The sequence below is a fragment of the Carcharhinus amblyrhynchos genome, chromosome 35, assembly GCF_965287045.1.
Source record: "Carcharhinus amblyrhynchos chromosome 35, sCarAmb.v2.hapA, whole genome shotgun sequence".
In the NCBI taxonomy this organism is placed as follows: Eukaryota; Metazoa; Chordata; class Chondrichthyes; order Carcharhiniformes; family Carcharhinidae; genus Carcharhinus; species Carcharhinus amblyrhynchos.
The window spans coordinates 7,539,165-7,564,084 of NC_137358.1; the positions used below are offsets into that span (position 1 = coordinate 7,539,165).

Below are 24,920 nucleotides of genomic sequence, written 5' to 3' on the forward strand. Positions count from 1 at the left end.
ATAACATACAGTCTCCACCCCAACCAGAAACCATGCAACCTCATGGGAGACTTCCAGAATTTTGACCCAGCAACATCCAGTTGGGATGTTTGTGAAACTTGGAGAAGAATTTGGAGGTGACGCTTCATCAATGCACTTGCTGCCCTCGTCTTGCTAGGTGGTGGAAGTCATGAGTTTAGCAGGAGCTGTTGAAAAAGCCTTGCTAAGTTGTTGATGTGAATCCTTGGAGGTAGTACACACTGCAGCCATGATGGATAGTGGTGGATAGGCTGTTATTATGCAATGTAATACTTTACTGTGTTACAAATGGTTATCATGTTTTCCATACGGGTCAATGCATTTAAAGCAATATACGGCATGCGATATACTTTGAGATGGTTTGGAAAGATGCAATAGGGCATTGTACAAATGGGAGTATTTCTATTTAAATACATGCTCGGCTGCAAATATCAGACAGGGTGGTTCATTTTCCCCCTTCCTTCAGTGTCACTCGTGGTTGAATATTTTTAAAAAAATATATTAAAGGTCGCTTCGGTCACAGGAAATCTGAGCAATTTTATCTCAGAGCAACATTTTTTTAATTTTGCGCAACGGCTTCTGGTCTTGCAGCTGGTGTGTGACCCAGCCTCGGGTTGCTATTTCTGCATTTCCTGCAAGACACAGGTCAACGATTCTGGCACCTCACTGGAAACAAAACAAAAACGCATTTCCAATTGTAGTATTCCCACCTTGCATTGCGATGGTCGCAAAATCACTTTGAATTTGTTCAAAAACAACGTACCCAATTTTGATCATTTGGCAGGAGGTTCAAAGCCTGAAATGGAGTCATTACAATGCATCTTCTTGCATTAGTTGCCTGCCACTCAATTCCCTCCAGATACTTAATGGAACAAAGAACAAAGAAAATTACAGCACAGGAACAGGTCCTTTGGCCCTCCAAGCCTGCTCCGACCCATGCTGCCCACCTGAATTAAAACCCCCTACCCTTCAGAGGACCATATCCCTCTATTCCCATCCTATTCGTATATTTGTCAAGGTGCCCCTTAAAAGTCACTATCTTATCCACTTCCACTACCTCCCCCAGCAGCGAGTTCCAGGCACTCACCACCCTCTGTGTAAAATACTTGCCTCGTATATCCCCTCTAAACATTGCCCCTCACACCTTAAACCTGTGCCCCCTCGTAACTAACTCTTCCACTCTGCCAAAAAACTTCTTGACTATCCACGCTGTCCATGCCCCTTATAATCTTGTAGACTTCTATCTTAACCTCCGTCATTCTGGTGAGAACAAACCAAGTTTCTTCAACCTCTCCTCATAGCTAATGCCCTCCATACCAGGCAACATCCTGGTAAATATTTTCTGTACCCCCTCCAAAGCTTCCACATCCTTCTGGTTGTGTGGCAACTAGAATTGAACACTATATTCCAAGTGCAGCCTAACTAAGGTTCTATAAAGCTGCAACATGACTTGCCAATTTTTAAACTCAATGCACTGGCCAATGAATGCAAGAGTACCATATGTCTTCTTGACTATCTTCTCCAGCTGCATTGCCACTATTCATTATACAATGCAACTGTATCTCAGAAATTCAGGGAATTTGCTATTATCACAGTCACAAAAGAGTTTTCAAGCCACTTCCTTTATTTGTACAGGTAAAACTATCTTGTGTGGAAGCTCAATGCCTCCTTATGCTCAGAGGTTTTGCCTGTCACCTTTTGGGATCAATGTGAGCCCTTAAAAGCGCTTCAAAAACTACAAATTATAAATAATCCCTACTGTGCAGAAGGAGGCCATTCAGCCCATCCAGCCCATCGTGCCTGCACCGATCACAATTCCACCCAGGTCCTATCTCAACAACCCCACATATTTACTCTGCTGGTCCCCTGACACTAAGGGCTAATTTTACATGGACAATCAACCTCACCTGCACATCTTTGAAGGGGAGAAACCAAAGAGCCCGGAAGAAACCCACACAGACACGAGGAGAACGTGCAAACTCTACACCAGCACTTGCCCGGGGCCAGAATTGAACCCATGTCCATGCAGGGATAGCACGGTGGCATAGTGGTCAGCACTGCTGTCTCACAGCGCTGGGGACCCGGGTTCAATTTCCGGCTTGGGTCACTGTCTGTTCTCCCTGCTTATGCGTGGCTTCCTCCGGGTGGTCCGGTTTCCTCCCATAGTCTGAAAGATGTGCTGGCTAGGTGCATTGACCGTGCTAAATTCTCCTTCAATGTACCCAAACAGGCGCTGGAGTGTGGCAACTAGGGGATTTTCACAGTCATTTCATTAGCGTTAATGTAAGCAGACTTGTGACTAATAAAACTTTAACTTTATACCACCCTTGAACTTGAGTACATATAGTGCCTTCACATCTCAGGATGTCCCAAAGCTCCTTGTGGTGTTTTTTTAAAACTGGAATCACTGTGGTAAAACAGGAAAGTGGCAGCTAATTTGTGCAAAGCCTATTTCTACAAACAGCAAAGTAACAATGACCAGATAATCTACAATTTGAGGTGTTGTTAGGTAAGCTTAAAGTTAAAGCTTTTATTTATTAGTCACAAGTAAGGCTTCCATCAACACCGCAGTGAAGTTACTGTGAAACTTCCCTAGCCGCCATCCTCCAGTGCCTGTTCGGGTCAATACACCAAATCAGCACGTCTTTCAAACTGTGGGCGGAAACCACAGCACCTGGAGGAAACACATGCAGACACGGGGAGAACGTGCAAAATCCACACAGAGAGTGACCCAAGATGGGAATCGAACCAGGGTCCCTGGCACTGTGAGGCAGCAGTACTAACAACTGTGCCGTCCTAAAAGGCGGATAATTATTTACAGGACACCAGGGAGAACTGCCTTGCTAGCTTTCAAAATAGTGTCATGGGATCTATCAAGACCACCCAGAAGGTAGCTAAGGCCTCAGTTTGCTGTCTAATCTGAAAGATGGTACCTCTGACAGTGCAGCACTCCCTTAAGAGTTTCACTGGAATGTTAGCCTTGATTATGCACCCAAGTCCCTGGGGAGGGACTTGAATAGTCAGCTGTCTGGACAAGAGTGCTATCCACTGAGTCATGACTGCAAAACAAGTTTTGATCAGATGGTCAGTGCTAAATCAGCTAATCTCAGCTGGGACAGGCAGTTTCACTCCTGGTTAAGAAGAAAATAAAAACATCCCCTTCCCATTTGTTTGCTGGATTGGTGTGGGGTGCGGGATACAGGCCAGGATTGAACATTTGGCTGCCATGACAAGGTCTACTACCAAGACACAAGAAACTACAAAGGGTTGTGAACGTAACCCAATCCGTCACGCAAACCAGCACCCCCATCCATCGACTCCGGCTGCACTTCCCGCTGTCTCAGTAAAGCAGTCAGCATAATCAAGGACCCACACACCCCAGGCATTCTCTCTTCCACCTTCTTCCACTGGGAAGAATAGATACAAAAGCCTGACAACATATAGCAATTAAGAACGGATTCTTCCCTGCTGCCATCAGACTTTAAGCTGGACCTATCTTATATTAAGCTGATCATTCTCTTCACTCTATCTGTAACCGCAACACAACATTATGCATCCTCTCCTTTCCTTCTCCCCAACGTACTCTATGAACTGTATGCTTTGTCTGTATAGCGGGCAAGAAACAATACTTTCCAATATCTCAATACATGTGACAATAATAAATCAAATCTAATTTTCCATCTAGCCTCTTGCATGAGTAATGGCTACTTGAGTGAGGTGCTTGAGGGCTGCCAACACCAATGGAACCAGAGCCCAGCAAGACTCAACACCTGCAAAGAAACTGGAAATGGAGGGAGTGAAAAGATCTTAAAAGTAAGACACAAGGTAAAGTTACCTCTCTGCCAATTCCACGTGGGCTTGCTTCCCTGCGTACTCATCAGCCGTCCTGGTGAGCTCCTTTGTAATCACAAGCTGTGAGGTGTCAATCCGATTGCACAACAAGTCGGAGATAACTTCCTTCGCATGATCCACTGCTCCTGTTGGATCTCTGTTAGATTATACAAGTGTAGCCAGTGAGACCTCCCCCACAACATGTACTTTGCCACCATTTACTAAATGATTCATGCCTGTGTTTTTGTTGCAAGTGTCTGCTGTTATGGTGCCATTCTTCTGGCAGATGGAGTACAATGTTGGTAAAGGTGAAGTCATGCACGAAGCATTCGGAATAAAGTGGATGAGCTGGTGGCGCAGATCAGCACAAATGGATATGATCTGGTGGCCATTACAGAGACGTGGCTGCAAGGTGACAGGGACTGGGAGCTGAATGTCCAGGGATATCAAGTGTTTAGGAAGGATAGGCAGGAGGGAAAAGGGGGGGGTGTAGCTCTGCTGATTAAGGATAGCATCAGGGTGGTAGCAAGGGATGATATTGGAGCCAAGGAGCAGAAAGCGGAATCGTTGTGGGTAGAGATTAGGAACAGCAAAGGGAGGAAGACGCTGGTGGGTGTCGTCTATAGACCCCCAAATAATGATCTGGAGGTGGGGCAGGCTGTTAACGCGCAAATAAGTGCGGCGTGCAGGAATGGGACGGCCGTAGTTATGGGGGATTTCAATCTACGTATAGATTGGCCGACCCATGTTGGACGCGGTGGGCTCGAGGAGGAGTTCTTGGAATGCTGCCGGGATAGTTTCCTCGAACAGTGTGTGTTGGAGCCAACGAGGGAGCGAGCTATCTTGGATCTGGTGCTATGTAATGAGGCGGGTAGAATTAGGGACCTTGCGGTGAAGGATCCTCTTGGGGAGAGTGATCACTGTATGGTGGAGTTTCTGGTGCAGATGAAGGAGGAGAAAGTGGGTTCCCGGACGCGCGTCCTTTGTTTGAACAGAGGGGAGTACGGTAGGATGAGAGAAGAATTGGCGAATGTGGACTGGGGGAGCGCGTTGGAAGGTAGGTCTGCTGAGGAGCAGTGGAGGATCTTTAAGGAGATCTTTCTTGGTGCTCAGCATTAATTTATTCCGATGGTCAAAAAGGACAGTAGGAGGAGAGGTAATAAGCCGTGGATAACGAAGGAGGTGAAAGGAAGTGTTAAATTAAAAGCGGAGGCGTTTAGAGTAGCAAAGAGTAGTGGGCGAGAAGAGGATTGGGAGAGGTTTAAATGTCAACAAAGATTGACAAAGAAGTTGATAAAGGAGGGTAGGAGAAACTATGAAGCTGGGCTAGCGCTTAATATAAAAAAGGATAGCAAGAGTTTTTATAAATATATAAAAAGGAAGAGGCTGGCTAGGGTGAACGTTGGTCCCTTAGAGGATGAGAAGGGGGACTTAGTGGTAGGGGATGGGGATATGGCTGAGGTCCTGAATAACTTTTTTGTTTCTGTCTTCACAGAGGAGGACGTGAATAATTTGCCGTGTGTTAGAGATGAAAAGGTGGTAGGACAGGAGCGTCTTAATGACATTACTGTTACTAGAGAGGAGGTGCTCGGCAGACTGGAGGGGCTGATTGTGGACAAGTCGCCAGGACTGGATGGAATGCATCCGAGGGTTCTGAAAGAAATGGCGGAGGTGATAGTGGATGCCTTGGTGGTTATTTTCCAGACGTCGCTGGATTCCGGGGAAGTGCCGGAAGATTGGAAAGCGGCTAATGTTACGCCGTTGTTTAAGAAGGGTGCCAGGCAAAAGGCAGGGAATTATAGGCCGGTTAGTTTAACGTCTGTTGTAGGTAAAATGTTAGAATCTGTCATTAAGGAGGAAATTGCGAGGCATCTTGAGAGGAATTGCTTGATAGAGCAGACGCAGCACAGTTTCGTTAAAGGGAAGTCGTGTCTGACAAATTTACTGGAGTTCTATGAGGATGTGTCTAGGGCGGTGGATAGAGGAGAGCCGGTGGATGTGGTCTTTCTGGATTTTCAGAAGGCGTTTGACAAGGTACCTCACAGGAGGTTATTGCAGAAGGTCAGGGGACAGGGAGTTGGGGGTAGGGTGTTAGCGTGGATAGAGGATTGGTTGTCAAATAGGAGGCAGAAAGTGGGGGTCAATGGGTGCTATTCGGATTGGCGGATGGTGACTAGTGGAGTGCCTCAGGGGTTGGTGCTGGGGCCTCAGCTATTTACCATTTATATAGATGATCTGGAGGAGGGAACCGAGTGTAGGGTGTCGAAATTTGCTGATGACACCAAGATTGGAGGAAAGGCAAATTGTGCGGAGGGTGTGGAGAGTCTACAGAAGGATCTAGATAGGCTGGGCGAATGGGCCAGGAAATGGCAAATGGAATTTAATGTTGGCAAGTGCGAGGTGGTCCACTTTGGTAGGAATAATGGTAGGAAGGATTATCACTTACGTGGCGAAAAACTGCAGCAGGCGACGGTGCAGAGGGACCTTGGGGTCCTTGTGCATGAGTCGCAAAAACCCAGCCTGCAGGTGCAGCAGGTGATCAGGAAGGTGAATGGGATGCTGGCCTTCATAGCGAGGGGGAGTGAATATAAAAGTAGGGAGGTCTTGCTGCGGCTGTATAGGGCATTGGTGAGGCTGCAGCTGGAGTACTGTGTGCAGTTTTGGGCGCCGTCCTTACGCAAGGATATTTTGGCCTTGGAGGGAGTGCAGAGGAGGTTTACTAGGCTGATGCCGGAGTTGAGGGGGTTCAGCTATGAGGAGAGGCTGAATAAACTAGGCTTGTACTCGTTAGAGTTTAGAAGAATGAGGGGAGATCTCATTGAGACATATAAGATGATGAATGGGATGGATAGGATGGAGGTGGAGAGACTCTTCCCGCTCAGAAAGGATAATAGGACTAGGGGGCACAGCCTCAAGATAAAGGGGGGGCGGTTTAGAACAGAGTTGAGGAGGAACTTCTTCACTCAAAGGGTGGTGAATCTCTGGAATTCTCTGCCCGTTGAAGTGGTGGAGGCTACCTCGCTAAATATTTTTAAGACGCGGGTTGATGGGTTTTTGATAAGAGAGGGGATTAAGGGTTATGGGGAGAGGGCGGGAATGTGGAACTGAGCCACGACAGATCAGCCATGATCTTATTGAATGGCGGGGCAGGCTCGAAGGGCTAGATGGCCTACTCCTGCTCCTATTTCTTATGTTCTTATGTTCTTAATAACAGCAAAGTGGACTATTACTTAAAATGGTAAAAAACTGCAGCATGCTGCTGTGCAGAGGGACTTGGGTGTCCTTGTGCAAGAATCACAAGGAATTGGTTTGCAGGTGCAGCTGGTAGTTAAGAAGGCAAATGGAATTTTGTCCTTCATTGCTGGAGGGATGGAATTTAAAAACAATGAGATTATGTTGCAGCTGTATACGGTGCTGGTGAGGCCACACCTGGAATACTGTGTATAGTTTTGGTCTCCTTACTTGAGAAAGGATATACTGGCACTGGAGGGGGTGCAGAGGAGATTCACTACATGGATTCCAGAGTTGAGAGGGTTGGTTTATGAGGAGAGACTGAGTAAACTAGGGCTATACTCATTGGAATTCAGAAGAATGAGGGGATATCTTATAGAAACATATAAGATTATGAAGGGAACAGATAAGATAGAAGCAGGGAAGTTGTTTCCATTGGCGGGTGAAACTAGAGCTAGGGGACGTGGCCTCAAAATAAGGGGGAGCCAATTTAGGACTGAGTTGAGGACGAAGTTCTTCATACAAAGGGTTGTGAATCTGTGGCGTTCTCTGCTCAGTGAAGCAGTTGAGGCTACCTTATTAAATGTTTTTAAGGCAAGGATAGATAAATTTTTGAACAATAAAGAAATCAAGGGTTATGGTGAGCTGAGTCCATGATCAGCTATGATTTTACTGAATGGTGAAGCAGGCTCGAGGGGCCTGATGGCTGACTCCTGCTCCTAATTCTTATGGATGTCTACTGGTTCAATGGAGAGGTGCAACAGGGTGGGTGGAATTAATTGCAGCAACTTCAACGGGCAGAGACACTCATGTCAAGCAGTGGAACTGCTTTCAAACCTCTTCAAGCAGCAAATCTAATCAAACCTTTGGGACTTTAAGTACAGACTCTGGTGCTGCATCACTTGCTATCCAAGATCAATTAGACATCTGGTTTAATGGTTAAGATTAATTGGATGGTTTGCACATTTAATTGGATTTTTTATTGCTGTAACTGGCAGATTTTACAATGTACAGGAGGCTCGTCATACAGAGTAGGAAAAGTGGCTCCATCTTGTGTGAGCCCAGCTTAGCTGGGGTGGCACAGTGGTTAGCACTGCCACCTCACAGGGACCCGGGTTCAATTCCTGCCTTGGATGACTGTGCGGAGTTTGCACGTTCTCTGCGTGGGTTTCCTCCGGGTGCTCCGGTTTCCTCCCATTGTCCAGCGACATGCAGGTTAGGTTGATTGACCATGCTCAATTGCCACTTAGTGTCAGGGGGGATTCAGAGGGTAAATATATGGGATTACGGGGATAGAGCCTGGGTGGGACTGCTGTCAGTACAGGCTTGATGGGCCAAATGGCTTCCTCCTGTACTGTAGATTCTATGATTCAACCTTCTGACCATGCACCCAAGTCAAAATCAGAATCTAGCCAAATTGTCAGTTGGACAGGATTGAAAACTGAATTCATGAGACCATGGCCAAATTACTTAGGGAACTGTTTTTTTTAAAAACTGCCTCGGTTGGATATGATCTGAAGTGCTAAAAGTTGAAGGTTTAATATGGAGTTAGGGGATCTCAATCCCCCATTCCTGCAGCGAATTCAATCTTCAGCTTGGAGATGAAAGGACAGTGTTTGCAATGACTGCCAGCTTCTATCGACTCTGTCCGCAGGTCTCACATCTCATTCGCTCTGTAGACCCAACATCACAACATTTGGTGGAGAAGTAAATCTTCCAAAGTGAGATTTATTAAAATGGAAAAGAATGCAGATCATAACTACCTGTCAATTAATATCTTCTGAAGACAGGTATTGATGAGGTTGGCTACCAGTGGGCAATTATCCCTTCTCACCGTCTCTATGCCTTTACAATCCATCTTATCATGGGTGTTTGGGTTGGAGGAAAAGTATAAACCAGCGTAGCGTTTCTTGTTGATCAGCAGATATGGGAAGTATACCTAAAATACGGATTTGCAAAAGGATTATCTGTCGCCATCTGCTAAAGGGGAAGGGTTAGTCAACATAACTTTTCAATAGAAACACCAAACTCACTGCTTTTAACATCCTGCAACAAAATACTTTCTTTGTCACTAATTCCTCACCCACCTCCATCTTCCCTCTTACTATCTTGGGTTGAATCAGACCATTCAACCAGGGTCCTCTGTCTCGAGCGGTTTCGGACCTCAGAAAACAGATTGCGTTTCTGTCCCACCTTTAACAAAATGATGTGGTCCAAAGAGCCTTACTTTGATTTTGATTTGATTTATTATCATATGTACTGGCATAGTGAAAAGTATTGTTTCTTGCGCGCTGTACAGACAAAGCATACCGTTCATGTAGAAGGAAAGGAGAGAGTGCAGAATGTAATGTTATAATCATAGCTAGGGTGTAGAGAAAGGTCAACTTAGTGCAAGGTAAGCCCACTCAAAGGCAACAGGGAAGAAGCTGTTCTTGAGTCAGTTGGTACATGACCTCAGACTTTGTGCCTTTTTCCCAACAGAAAAAGGTGGAAGAGAGAATGTCCAGGATGGATGGGGTCCTTGATTATGCTGGCTGCTTTTCCAAGGGAGCAGGAAGTGTGGACAGAGTCAATAGATGGGAGGCTGGTTATTGAACAAAGTTTGACACCAAGCCACCAGAACAGATATTAGGGCATCTTAACTTTGGGGCTAGGAATGACTATTTAGAAAAAGTGGGAGGAGGATATGCTCTAGAGGCCAGAACTGGAGGCATGGATATTTCTTGAGGATTGTAAGGCTGGAAGAGGTTAGAAAGGTGGGGAGGTGCAAAGCCATGTCAGCAGAGTTAGCACTGCCGCCTCACAGTGACTGGGAACCGGGTTCAATTCCAACCTCGGGTGACTGTCCGTCTGGAGTTTGCACATTCTCCCCATGTCAGCGTGGGTTTCCTCCGGTTTCCTCCCACAATCCAAAGATGTCCAGGTTAGGTGGATTGGCCATAATAAATTGTCCCTTCATGTCAGGGGTATTAGCTGGCTAAATATGTGGGGTTACAGGGGTGGGGCCTGGGTAGGATTGTTGTAGGTGCAGGCTTGATGGGCTGAACGGCCTCCTTCTGCACTGCAGGGATTCTATGACTTATTTCTATGACTTATTTCTATGAAATTAAAAACAAGGATGATACTTTTAAAACAAAGCTGGTGCTCAACTCACAGCCAATTTAGGTGCGCAAGCAGAAGTGATGGATGAAGGTGACAGTGCAAATTGAGCGCAGGTAGCAAAGTTTTGGACACTGGGTTTGCAGAATGTGTAAGGTGCGTTGGAATAGCCAAATGGAAAGGTTGAAGATGAGCTGAGACAAGGTCGAGCAATATTTCAGAGGTGAAAATCTAGACCATGGTGATGGTATGAATATGAGATATGAAGCTCACTACACCACAGGCATTGCTTAATCCCACTGTTGCTTCTGCACAACTGAAACCATTAACCATGCATCATCACCTCCAGGTCAAACTACTCCCCACACTTTCCTTGCTGGCCTCCTCTATTACACCATTCACAATTATCCATAACTCTTGAGGCACATCTTAGGCCACATATCTCGTTTACACCTCATCTGTCTTCGCTCTCCAATAAAACCCCTTTAGACCACAAACTTACAAATTTAAAATCCCTTGAAATTCTTACATGGCTTTAACTATTCATGCAACCTCCTTCAATCTTATGACTTTCTCACCTTCTGTGCGCATACTTCCCAATGTTTCACCACATAGAACATTGAACAAGGGACTAGCTCGGGTAAATGCATAGGGGTTATGGGGATAGAGACTGGGTGGAATTGTGGTCAGTGCAGACTCAATGGGTGGGATGGCCTCCTTCTGCACTATTGGATTCTATGATGGAGAACGGTACAGTAAGAGGTCTCACAACACCAGGTTAAAGTAGAACAGGTTTATTTGGTATCATGAGCTTTTGCAGCACTGCTCCGAGAGAACAGTACAGCACAGCACAGGAAAGGCCCTTTGGTCCATGATGTTGCGCGTAACATGACACCATATTAACCTAATCCCTTCTGCCTGCTGTTCGTCCATATCCTTCTACTGCTCGCATATTCACGTGCTTACCTAAAAGCTCCTTAAACACCCCTATCATATCTACGTATCTGTGGCAGAAACATCAGTTGCTTGGGTCTTGTTCCTGGAAATTTCCTCCGTAAACTTCTGACTCTTCATCTCCTTCTTACCTGAGTTGCTTAAGACCCATCTCTTTGATCTTCAGTCACCCCTTCCTTGCTTCTTTCTTCCTTATGAAGTGCACTGGAATATTTATATTACACAGTGATAACACCACATAAATGTGTGTTATTGTTTCAAAAGTGTAGATGACCAAATTGCGCTACTTGAGGCATAGCAATTTAACTTGTGAAGATCAGACATATACAATTGTATTTCTTATTCACTTGCCTGTTCTGTTTGATATTTTAGACCTCAAACTTTAGAAAGGGTTGCCTCTGGGATTCAGTAATGAACTCCAGCAGACTGTGATATATGCAAACTAACAGCGGTCTGGACTTAAGCCTTGTGTTTAATCCTTAAGATTCCCTGGTGTGATTTTTGTAGTCAACAAATCAAAGAAACATCTTGCATTGAAGTGGTGTCTATCACAATGCCAGGATATCCCAAAGCCCATTAAGCACTTCTACAGTGTCATCATTGTTTTAGTGTATGATATATGGCAGCCAACTTGTACACACAGCAAACTCTATATACAGCAGTGAGAATTTTTAAAAATAATTTATGTGATTAACACCGGCCAGAACATGAGCGACAACTCCCACGTTCTTCCTCTAGTGCAATGAGAGCCTTTATATGACCTCAGGCGCCAGTCAAGGCCTCTCTGTAATGTCTGAACTGAAATGCGATTGTGTGCCAAGGGGCAACACTCCCTCAGTACCACACCAGCTGTCAACCCAAAACCTCAAGAGTGGAACTTAAACCCATTAGTTTCTGTCCAAGAGAAAAGGACGCTTTCCAACTGAGCAACAGCTGACATAAGTGGCACAGTGCATAGTGGCTAGCGCTGCTGGCTCAGAGCACTAGGGGTCCAGGTTTGATGCCCGACTTGGGTCACTGTCCGTGCAGAGTCTGCACATTCTCCCCACGACTGCATGGGTTTCCTCCAGGTGCTCGTTTCCTCCCACAGTCCAAAAGACGTGCTGGTTAGGTGCACTGGTCGTGCTAAGTTCTCCCTCAGTGTACCTGAACAGGAGCTAGAGTGTGGCGATTGGGGGATTTTCACAGTAATTTCATTGCAGTGTCAATGTAAGCCTACTTGTGACTAAACTTCAAACAAGCTTGTATGTTGCTGTTCCACAGTGTCACCTTGAAAACTGCAAAGTACTTAACAACCCAAATGCCACCTACTGTGGAGGAAAAGTGTCCATGACCTGACTTATGTTGGAGAGGCCTTTGAAAGCTCCCCTACTTAACATCATCACCTCCAAAAAGACCAAGACACCATCAGCAACAAGCTTTCCAACACAAACTCAGGTGCACAAACTTCCATCACCTGTACTTTTGCCTTGGATCTGGTCTTCCGAACAGCTGCTTATTGTGCACCTGTTTGTAGCCTCAGGTTATCACACCAGACTGAATGATGCACAATTTCACTCGGTATTGAGGGTAATCTCTGGAGCTCTGAGATCAACTTGATTTCAGTGGTTACCAGTCCTCTCAAATATCACTCTTGCCTCCATTCAGCAAGAATGCAGCAACACGCTGAGAAATAACTCACATAAGCAGAAACTTGAACCTTCCCATCCAGAGAGACATATGAGGCCCCCACCAGCCACAGGGTTCTACGAAATCTGCTCTGGACACAAATCGAACATCTCCAGCTTCATAACACTTGATGAAACCTGGAGGAAAGCTTGGACAGAAAGCATCCTCCCAAATAAATACATTGGAGGGAATCTTCCCATCCCGTCCGCCATGGGAATTGTAGTGTGGGGTGGGGGAGGTGGGCCATGCAAAGGTCTGCCAACCTCTGGTTTTGGGGCGAGTGCAGAGTGTGTCCAATCCAATATCTCAACAAACCAAGCTTCAATCTCCCGAAGAGCATGTGGGCAACCCTCAATAAAATATGGACTGGTATGGCCAAATTGGCCAGCTGATATACTGACTGCACTTCAAAACCTCGCTGGTCATTGACATTTTCCAATGCCAAAAAAGGGCGGCATCGTAGCCTAGTGGTTAGCACTGCTGTCGCACAGCGTCAAGGACTCCGGTTCGATTCCCACCTTGGGTCACTATCTCTGCAGAGTTTGCACGTTCTCCCTGTGTCTGTGTGGGTTTCCTCCCACAGTCTGAAAGATGTGCTGGTTGTGTGCATTGACCCAAACAGGCGTCGGAGTGTGGCAACTAGGGGAATTTCACAGTAACTTCATTGCAGTGTTAATGCGAGCCTTACTTGTGACTTATAAATAAAACTAATTAAACAAATAGCCTGCGACTGGGGAAATCCTGAGCAAAACATGGAGCACATAACAACATCTTGCTCTTAACTCAAGTTTGAGGGTGGCATCTTAGGAGTCACATCTGCTCTCCAGTAGGGCACTGGGCTGGTTTAGGGTCAAAAACTCGTGCTCCTAAAGCCAAAGGAAAGAAGAAGACAACTGAGAGGGGCTTAACCCACAAAGGCTGATCATGACTGATAAAGTTTAAGATGAGGTTCAGAATTAAGCCATAATCCAGCGGACCAAAAATTCTCAAGCTGCTGGGAACAAGATAAATTAGCAAGAAAAGAGTAAGACAAGTAAGTCAAGAAAGAAATGAGCTTTTGGAAATAAATTTCCATTCTGTGTTGGCAGCCATCAGCTTCCTTCTTTTTAAACTTGATGCTTCTTTTTGTGAATATATAAGTGGAATTATTTAAAACGTTAAAGAATCACCATGGCTTTGCAAAACGACTTTATGGATGCAAAGCAAGTGTGAACCTCAGCACCAAACAGCTTGAGCGCTGGCACTGCAACCATAAATTACATTCAGTTTGGTTATTGAGTGCAACAATTTTTAACTACTTAAAAAGCAATTCTGTTGAAATGCCAAAAAATGGCAGTTAACATGAATTCAAACACGGAAACAGAGAGGGCAAATGGAGACCGAACAGCCAAAGGATGTATTAGTGTTGCCACAGTTTACATCATGCACATTTACTGGGGTAGACCAATTCTGCGAAACCATTTGGACTCCTCCGAACCACACATCCGTCTATACTGGGGCGGCACAGTGGCACAATGGTTAGCACTGCTGCCTCATAGGGACCCAAGTTCAATTCTGGCCTCCGGTCACTGTCAGTGCAGAGTCTGCACATTCTCCTCGTGTCTGCATGGGTTTTCTCCGGGTGCCCCAGTTTCCTCCCACAGTCCGGAAGGCATGCTGGTTAGGGTGCATTGGCCATGCTAAATTCTCCCTCAGCGTACCCGAATAGGTGTCGGAGTGTGGCGACAAGTGGATTTTCACAATAACTTCGTTGCAATGTTAATGTGATCCTATTTGTGACCCTGATAAATAAGTAAACTTTAAACTTCTCGCTGCCTTGGAATAGCAGCCAGCATAATCAAGGATTCCACCCACCACGGGCATACTCTCTTCCACCTTCTTCCATTGGGGAAGATACAGAAGTCTGAGGTCACATACCAACCAATTCAAGAACAGCTTCCTTCTTGCTGCCATCAGACTTCTGAATGACCTACCTTATATTAAGTTGATCTTTTTCTGCACCCTAGCTGTGACTGTAACAGTACATTCTACACCCTCTCCTTTCCCTCTCTCCTATGGACTCTATGAACGATATGCTTTGTATAGAATCACAGAAACCCTACATTGCAGAAAGAGGCCATTCGGCCCATCAAGTCTGCCCCAACCACAATCCCACCCAGGCCTTATCCCCCTATCCCTACATATTTACCCACTAATCCTCTAAGCTATGCATCTTGGGACACTCAGGGGCAATTTAGCATAGCCCATTAACCTAACCCGCACATTTTGGACTATGGGAGGAAAATGGAGCACCCGGAGAAAACCCATGCAGACACAGAAAGAATGTGCAAACTCCACACAGACAGTGACCTGAGCTGGGAATCAAACCCGAGTCCCTGGAGTTGTGAAGCAACAGTGCTAACTACTAAGCTACTGTGCCACCCAAGTGTCTGTACAGTGCGCGAGAAATAATACTTTTCACTGTGTCCCATAAAGATCAACAAAAAAGTCATACTTGCTTTTTCCACTCACCTTTTCAAACTCCAGCTTAATCGGAGGAACGAAGTGGCTGGAAACCCACTCAGCTGCCTCACGACCCAATGTCATGCTTTCTGCCACTGTCTCTGTTCCCAGTTTACACATCACAGAATCTGTGTCACCATAAATCACCTAATTTTAAAAAAACTGGGATCAAACATTGTCAAGCCCCTGAGGTGGTATACAATAAATCGTGGTACTAGACACAGAGCAATTCAGTTATCGTAGGACCAAACATTTAACACTCGTAAATCCACTTGCCTTTTCTGTTTGACCTTTTTTAGACCTCAAGGTTTGGACTGAGCTGCCCCAAGAATTCAGTATCAGATTTCAGCAAATTGTGATACGTGCAAAATAATAGCAATTTGGATTTAAGCCTTGTGTTTAGCCCTTAAGATTCTACGGCATGTCCTCAACAAATTCAAAAAAAATCTTGCATTGACCAAAGATGCGCAAGTCAGGTGGACTGGCCATGCTAAATTGCCCCATAGTGTTCTAAGATGTGTAGGCTGGGGATTAGCCATGCTAAATTGCCTCTTAGTGTTGTAAAATGTATAGGTTAGGGATTAGTCATGCTAAACTGCCCCTTAGTGTTCTAAAAAGTGTAGGTTAGGTGGATTGGCCATGCTAAATTGCCCCTTAGTGTCCAAAGATCTGTAGGTTAGGTGAATTGGTCATGCTAAATTGCCCCTTAGTGTCCAAAGATCTGTAGGTTAGGTGGATTGGCCATGCTAAATTGCCCCTTAGTGTGCAAAAATGTGCAGGTTAGATGAATTGGCCATGCTAAATTGCGCCTTAGTGACCCAAGATGTGTAGGTTAGGGATTAGCCATGGTAAAACTGCGCAGTGATGTGGGGAAAAAGCTGGGAGGGGGTTTGGCCTGTGTAAGATGTTCTTTCAGAGTCAGTGCAGACTCGATGGGACAAATTTTGCACCATAGGTCTTCTGTGGTTCTATTTAATGAGCGCCTATCATGACCTCAGTACATCATATGGTGCAATACCAAGCCAAAAAGATCAGCAGATCATGTGTTAAGATTTGTGTGCGGTGATGACTCTTAATTTTTTTCTCATGCTTTTTCTGCTCCTATCCCTGCTCCTTTGCTGTTTTGCTCCCTGCTTTCTCCCCTCTCTCTTTTTGTGTTCTTGCATTTGTTGCTTCCACACTTCACCCTCCTTTCCCTGCAGTGTCTATTCTGCCATCTGAGACAGCTTTCTGAGCTGAATAGGCACAGGGAACTGGATAGTTGCAGACTGCATCACATCAGAAAAGTTAGAAACAACAGCAGAGGCAACTCAAGTCTTCTCGCAAGCCTTCACTGCACTCGCCTGGAATAGACCTTGAGCCATACTGCGTAAGAACCAATCAATTAGAATGAACTGGATATCTAAAGTGATGAAAGGGCTGGTTGTGGTGCCTATTTATGGTATTATTCCAGTTTAGCGGATGGGCAGGACTCAGGGTCGTGCATTTAAACTATGCAAATGTAAGGATAGGTTTATATATTGGGTGGTGAATCTTTTCCCAAAGCTTTTCAGCCATGGGTGGCACGGTGGGAAGCACTGTTGCTTCACAGTGCCAGGGACCCAGGTTCAGTTCCAGGCTTGGGTCACTGTCTGTGTGGAATTTGCACGTTCTGTGTCTGCATGCGTTTCCTCCGGGTGCTCTGGTTTCCTCCCACAGTTCGAAAGAAGTGCTGGTTAGGTGGATTGGCCATGCTAAATTCTCCCTCAATGTACCCGAACAGGTGCCGAAGTGTGGCAACTAGGGGAATTTCACAATAACTTCATTGCAGTGTTAATGTCGCCCGACTTGTGACAAATAAATAAACTTTAACTTTCAGAACATGTTCTCGTTTATTTATTTTATTTGTATTTCTTAGTCACAAGCAGGCTAACATTAACACTGCAGCAAAGTCACTGTAGTCACTGTGAAAATCCTCGAGTCGCCACACTCCGGCACTTGCTCGGATTCAGTGAGGGAGAATTTAGCACAGCCAATCCACCTAACGTGCACATTTTTGGACTGTGGGAGGAAACCGGAGTACCCAGAGGAAACCTACACAGACACTGGGAGAACATGCAGACTCTACACAGACAGTGGCCAGGACCGGAATTGAAGCTGGGTCCCTGGCACTGTGAGGCAGCAGTGCTAACCACTGTGCCAACTGATGTGTGCTGTGCATATTGAAGAGGGAAATAGAAAGTTCCTACCTTAGCATCTGTTTTGTAGCCATTTGCGATGGTATACTTCGATTCAACTAGCTGCTTTGTTTTTTCGATCATTTGTCGGCCGAATCCAGTGACACTCTGGGAAAAAAAACATTAGTTCGTGACTTACAAACCTATTCACAGGGCAGGAGCACAAAGCATTATTCTGGGAAATGACCTGTTGCCAGAAGATGAACAGAAGCTAGATGTGTAATTCATCATGGAATCCCGACAGATCAGGAGGAAGTCATTTAGCCCATCAAGCTGTACTGACAGCAATCCATAAGACATAGGAGCAGAATTAGGCCACTGGGCCCATCAAGTCTGCTCCACCATTCGATCATGGCTGATATTTTTTCTCATTCTCCTGCCTTTCCTCCTGATCCCCTTATTAATCAAGAACCTATCTATTTCTATCTTAAAGGCACTCAATGACCTGGACTCCACAACCTTCTGCGGCAAAACGTTCCACAGATTCACCACTCTCTGGCTGAAGAAATTCCTCCTCATCTCTGTTTTAAAGGATCGTCCCTTTAGCCTGAGGTTGTGTCCTTTGGTTCTAGTTTTTCCTACTAGTGGAAACATCCTGTTCACGTCCACTCTATCCAGATTTTGCAGTATCCTGGAAGTTTCGATAAGATTCCCCCCTCAACCTTCTAAACTCCAATGTGTACAGACCCAGAGTCCTCAACCATTCCTCATACAACAAGCTCTTCATTCCAGGGATCATTCTTGTGAATCTTCTCTGGACCCTTTCCTTAGATATGGGGCTCAAAACTGCTCATAATACTCCAGATGGGGTCTGACCAGGGCCTTATACGGTCTCAGAAGTACATCCCTGCTCTTGTATTTTAGCCCTCTTGACATTGCATTTGCCTCTTAACTGCCGACTGAACCTGCATGTTAACCTTAAGAGAATCTTGAACAATCCCACCTATTCCTGCAACCTCACGCATTTACCCTGCTAATCCCCCTGACACTAGGGTCAATTTAGCATGGCTAATCCATCTAACCCGCGCATCTTTGGACTGTGGGAGCACCTGGAGGAAATCCACGCAGACACAGGGAGAACGTGCAAACTTAGGGCAGTGACCTAAGATGGGAATCGAACCCTGATCTCTGGCACAGTGAGGCAGCAGTGCTAACCACTGTGTCGCAGCAATGCTAACCACCGTGCTTATTACACATCATGGTGTAAAAGGTTAAAACCTCCATTTCAGGCATCAATTGTCAGTATTAAAGCACCATCCCAAATGAGATGTTAATGGAGAGTAAAGCTTCAGCTACTCCCCCCAGCAATGCAGCCCGGCCCCAACCTCAGATGAATGACGCCTTTGGCGCTTGTGAGACATTCTTATTTCACATATCTTTAAAGAAATGACAGACAGGGTGGGAAAGAGGCAATACAGTGGTTGTGGTCTTCATGGACTTTCAGAAGCCCTTTGACTAGGTGCCAGAAAGTGTGCCGGAAGAGATCAGGTAATACAATAGATGTAAAGATGGCCACAAAACTGGAAGCACAGGATAGGAGCTGACGAAGGTTCCTCAGATTAACAGGAAGTGTGAAGTGATGTCTCACATGTGTCAGAACCACTGTAGGTTACCACTTACAGAAATTTGGGGAAAGGGTCTACCAAATCATAGAATCCCTACAGTGCAGAAGGAGGCTATTTGGCCCATTCGAGTCTGCATCGATAACAATCCCACCCAGAACCTATCACCACTTAGTTACCCTGACAATCCCCCTAACCTATCACATCCAGGACACTAAGGATTAATTTAGCATGTCCAATCAACCTACCCACACATCTTTGGACTGTAGGACGAAACCAGAGCACCTGGAGGAAACTCCCTGCAGACACAGGGAGAACGTGCAGACTTCACACAGACAGTGACCCAAGCCAGGAATCGAACCTGGGTCGCTGGCGCTGTGAGGCAGCAGTACTAACCACTGTGCCACCGTTAATGTTCAAGACCACAGCAGAATATGGGAAGATATAAACAAGCATACAGAATGGATAGATAAGTAGCAATTTAATTTCACCATAACAAATTGTACCCGAACAGGTGCCGGAGTGTGGTGACTAGCATAATTTGACAGTAAGTTCATTGCAGTGTTGATGTAAGCCTATACAAATAAATAAACTTTAAACAACACCCAGGGTTACATGCTGAGTGACGTACTAATGCTTGGGGTATCCATTGCAGAGGCGCAAAGAGTAAGATCATTGTCTAAGGCCTTTCGGCCGTAATGAATCGAGGGGAGGGGAATTCTATAGAACCCCCTCAGACAATATGACTCATATTGAATGTATATGGTGAATATTACATGTATCACAATTGTACAGAAGCACCTCAGAGTGCAACTTGCTCTAGTTAGGCAACATAAATACTTTGGCATATTTGTAATGATCATTTTAAGACGTCTGTGATGTTTCTTTGATCATACTGAGGCACCTCAACGTGCAACATGATAAAATGCAGAGAGTCTGAATATTATTGTACTTTGTGCGAGGGCCATTTTGAAATGTTTCCAATGTTCTCCAAAACAAAAGGTCACTCATTTAGACAGAGACGAGGAGGAATTTCTGCTCTGACAGGAATTCTCTGCCATGGGGACCTGTGTAGGCTGGATCATCAAGTATGTTCAAGGCTGAGACAGATTTTTAGGGGAATCAAGAGTTATGGGGATAAGGTGGGAATGTGGAGTTGAGGGTTATCATTGTCAGAGCAGCCTTGATCTCACTGGATGTTAGGACAGATTTCATGGGCCAAATGGCCCACTTTTGCTCCAACATGAGAGGTAGATAAGCCCAAAAAGAATGCAGCAAAGTATTGAGGTTCATGTGCTGAAAAATAGAATACAAAAGCAGGGAGATAATGCTTAATTTGTAGTAAACTTTGGTTGGGCCACTGTGTACTCTGCATAGCTTTGGCCTGCATACCACAAAATGATTACTGGAGTGCCTCAGAAAGTTCAGAATTGCATGGATGAAATCATCAAGAAATACTGATGATTCTAGACTTGTCCACAAATGAGAACAGTTTCTCCATGTCCGTATTACTGAATTAGGGACAGCTGCAGCTCTTGCCTCTGGAACAGAAGACTAAGAGGAGACTTGATAAAATGCTTAAAACTATGAAGGGGTTTGTACAATCCCTACAATGCAGAAGACGCCACTTGGCCCATTGAGTCTGCACCAACTCTCTGACAGATAATCTTACACGGGCCCTCAACCTATTTATAGTCTGCCACGTTTGTGGCGAATCCACCTAACCTACACATCTTTGAACTATGGGAGGAAACCCACGCAGACACGGGAAGAATGTGCAAACTCCAAACAGATAGTGACCCAAGACCAGGTCCCTGGCGCTGTGAGGCAGCAGTGTTAACCACCATGCTGCCTCTAATTCAGTAATGCAGATGTGGAGAAACTGTTCTCATTTGTGGACGAGTCCAGAACAAAAGTCACTGACAGATCAAGGAAAACACTTAGAAGGAGTGTCTTTACACAGAGTGTTGAGAATGTAGAACTTAGTGCCACATGGAGAGGTTGAAGTAGAGAAGGTTAAGGGTTATGGGGCAGGGTGGGAAGAGGCCCATTGGAGTATAAACCAGCTGGGCCACATGCCTGTTGTGGATTCTATGTAATGCTAAGCAGTGATCGAAATGAAATTAAATTGGTACTGGATTACAGTAGGCCTTTTTTTCGCTACGGCTACAAACACCTTACAAATTGTTTAGGATTTTCAAAATCAATTTCACACGAAGTCTTCAAGTCAACGCACTGAGGAAACTTCGAACCTCAGTCTGGGCTTTAAAACAACATTTTGTTACCCTTTCCTGTCTCCCTTAGTCACATAAAATTTCACAGAAAAAGTAGTGATTGAGCAAAACCCTGGCTCTAAAGTCAGCCACTGAAAGGCAAGCAACTGTGGTGCTCAGTCTGATTTCCCCTTTCCCGTCACACTGCATTGTGACCAAGAAAGGGAAGTCAGCAGTTGCGAGTACATACCCATATTCCACATTACAGCAGAAAATGCTGCAATGTCGTGCTGTCCTCCTTAAAATTTACTCCGCAAACTACAAAAGGTCATGAATGTAGCCCAATCCATCACGCAATCCATTAACTCTGTCTACACCTCCCGCTGCTTTGGAAAAGCAGCCAGCATAATTAAAAACCCCACACACCTTGGACATTCTCTCTTTCACCTTCTTCCATTGGGAAAAAGACACAAAAGTCTGAGGTCACGTACCAACCAACTCAAGAACAGCTCCTTCCCTGCTGCTGTCAAACTTCTGAATGGACTTACCTTGCATTAAGATGATCTTTCTCTGCACCCTAGCTATGACTGTAACACTACATTCTGCACTTGTTTCCTTCTCTATGAACGGTATGTTTTGTCTATATAGCACGCAAGAAACAATACTTTTCACTGTATGTTAATACATGAGACAATAGTAAAGCAAAATCAAAACCAAGTCTGAGGTCACATACCAACCGACTCAAGAACAGCTTCTTTCCTGCTGCCGTCAGACTTTTGAATGGACCTACCTCACATTAAGTTGATCTTTCTCTACAACCTAGCTATGACTGTAATACGATTTTCTGCACTCTCTCCTTTCCTTCTCTATGCTTTGTATAGTGTGCAAGAAACAATACTTTTCACTGTAGACTAATACATGTGACAATAATGAATCAAATCAAAAAACAGGTGCCTTTTGATTTAGAATAATTTGCTGCTCCCACTGCCCAAATTTTTAACAGCTGACCCCAGGGTGAGAGAAACAAAGACAGGACATCGTCACTGGATAGTCTCACAGCTACTTGTAGTTATCTTTCAGAACACTCAAGTCTTTTTATTTCACAATCGGACTGTGAGAAGAACTGAACTGAAAAAGTGCTAGGGCAGCACTTGCACTGTCCATTGCATTAAAGTTTACATGCCATCGCCATAAGTGCTCCTTCACTTACCAGTGCTTTGTGCAGGTGATGCATTACTGCATGGAACAATTTAACGTTGACCTATCTCTTTGACCAAGCCTTTGGTCATCTGTCCCAACAACACTCCCAAAAAAAAAATGACATCTTAATGTCAGCTCCCCTGCAGCATTTTGCTTCTCTATGTTTAGACAGAACCGTGCGCCAGTAAGATTTCTTCCATGCCTTTAGCGATGAGTGGAATGAGACTAATCAGCACTTTGCAAGTCATTCAACTCATTAATGTAATTTGCACCTTGATTGAAGTATTCACTGATTTCCTTCCTTCCTCATTTCCCAACCAAACCAAAATCCTTTCTTATCAAGTTCAGATCAGGTACAGATTGACTTGCTGTTTACCATCAGCATTTCCAGTTTCTGCTTCTACAATCAATGGAGATCTGCTGGGACAACAGAGTAAGCAAGTGGGCAAAGCTAAATAAAATAGATCGCCAATGACCGTCACAGAGTTTTCACTCAATTAACTTTTAAAGTTTACTTATTCGTATCACAAATAAGGCTTACATCTACAGTACAATGAAGTTACTGTGAAAATCCCGAGTCCCCACACTCTGGCACCTGTCCGGGTCTGCTGAATGAGAATTTAGCATAGCCAAACGCACCAAACCAGCACATCTTTCAGTCTGTGGGAGGAAACCACAACACCTGGAGAAAACCCACACACGGGGAGACTCCGCACAGTCACTCAAGCTGGGAACAGAACCCGGCTCCCTGGCACTGTGAGGCCATGCACCGTGCTTCCCTAAGTTTTAGCCTGGAGCTCCAGTGAGAATTGAACTCACGACCACTGCTATACAAGATCAGCGCTGTAATCACTGAACCATGAAGCCAACTGTTTGCAGTGTCATGGACAAACGCTAAAGCTTCTGCCTTCAGGAAAACAATTCAATTTTCACAAAAGACTAAATTAGGAAAAGTCTTCGAACAAACTGAACATTATTTTATCGGAAGTATCAAGGTCAGCTGATGAAAAACTCCTCTCAGAACCGGGAATGCTGCCAAGGATACGGTACCATGATTATGAGGAGAGTTAGTGATACTACAACAATTTCCAGTCGTGCAGAAATGGCTAAGAGACACTTTAATACAGGTTCTGTGTAATTGAGCAAGATTCTGATGGCATGAAATGGGAAAGACTATTTTCTTATCCAACAGCATGGAGGCAAGGTGGCACAGTGGTCAGCACTGCTGCCTCACAGTGCCAGGGACCCGAGTTCGATTCCCAGCTTGGGTCACTGTCTGTGTGGAGTCTGCATGTTCACCCCCATGTCTGTGCGGGTTTCCTCCAGGTGCTCCGCTTTAATCCCACACTCCAGAAATGTGCTGGTTAAGTTGATTGACCATGATAAATTTCCTCTTAGTATCAGCGGGCTTAGCAGGGTTAAAAAAAAAGTGGGGTTACGGGGAGAGGCCTGGGTGGGATTGTTGTTGGTGCAGGTTCGATGGGCCAAATAGGCTCCTTCTGCACCAAAGGGATTCTATGATTCTATAAAATAATTGGATTCGGACAGAAATGTGCAGCAGGTTTTAGGAGCACTGGGGAGTTTTTAAAAGTAGAAGCCATTGCATCTATTAAGAAAACTGGACAATACTTAAAGCAAAGGAAGTACAAAGAAAGAATGGGGGTGTCAGCATGAAGATGATAGAATCATAGAACCCTACAGCACAGAAAGAGGCCCTTCGGCCCATTGAGTCTGCACCGAACACAATCCCACCCACGCCTTACCCCCACGTCCCTACATATTATACCCACTAATCCCTCTAATCCTTCTTCACTCAAAGGGTGGTGAATCTCTGGAATTCTCTGCCCGTTGAAGTGGTGGAGGCTGCCTCGCTAAATATTTTTAAGACGCGGGTTGATGGGTTTTTGATAAGAGAGGGGATTAAGGGTTATGGGGAGAGGGCGGGAAAGTGGAACTGAGCAGCGACAGATCAGCCATGATCTTATTGAATGGCGGGGCAGGCTCGAAGGGCTAGATGGCCTACTCCTGCTCCTATTTCTTATGTTCTTATGTTCTCTAACCTACGCATCCCTGGACACTAAGGGGCAATTTCTTAGCATGGCCAACCAACCTAGCCCGTACATCTTTGGACTGTGGGAGGAAACTGGAGTACCCAGAGGAAACCCACGCAGACATGAGGAGAATGTGCAAACTCCACACAGACAGTGACTCGAGCCAGGAATCAAACCCAGGACCCTGGAGCTGTGAAGCAGCAGTGCTAACCACTGCGCTACTGTGCCACCCCAACGATGATGCACTGCAGCAATTCATCAAGGCTCCTTCAAGAGCACCATACAAACTCTCAATCTCTACTGTTTAGAACAGTAGAAGTCTCACAACATTAAATGGTTAAAGTCCAACCGTTTCATTTGGTAGCACGAGCTTTC

General features: G+C 45.2%; 1 protein-coding gene across 1 annotated transcript in view; it reads right to left on the reverse strand.

Moving 5' to 3' along the window:
• The window catches only part of pold1 (polymerase (DNA directed), delta 1, catalytic subunit), a 182,736-nt gene that overhangs the window by 49,819 nt on the left and 107,997 nt on the right, over positions 1-24,920 (reverse strand). Inside the window, exons 18-21 of the mRNA XM_080217759.1 lie at positions 17,532-17,627; positions 15,313-15,450; positions 8,844-9,019; positions 3,854-4,006 (exon numbers count right to left, since the gene is read on the reverse strand). Of these exons, the coding sequence (XP_080073885.1) occupies positions 3,854-4,006; positions 8,844-9,019; positions 15,313-15,450; positions 17,532-17,627 (563 nt within the window). The remainder of the gene's footprint in view (positions 1-3,853; positions 4,007-8,843; positions 9,020-15,312; positions 15,451-17,531; positions 17,628-24,920) is intronic.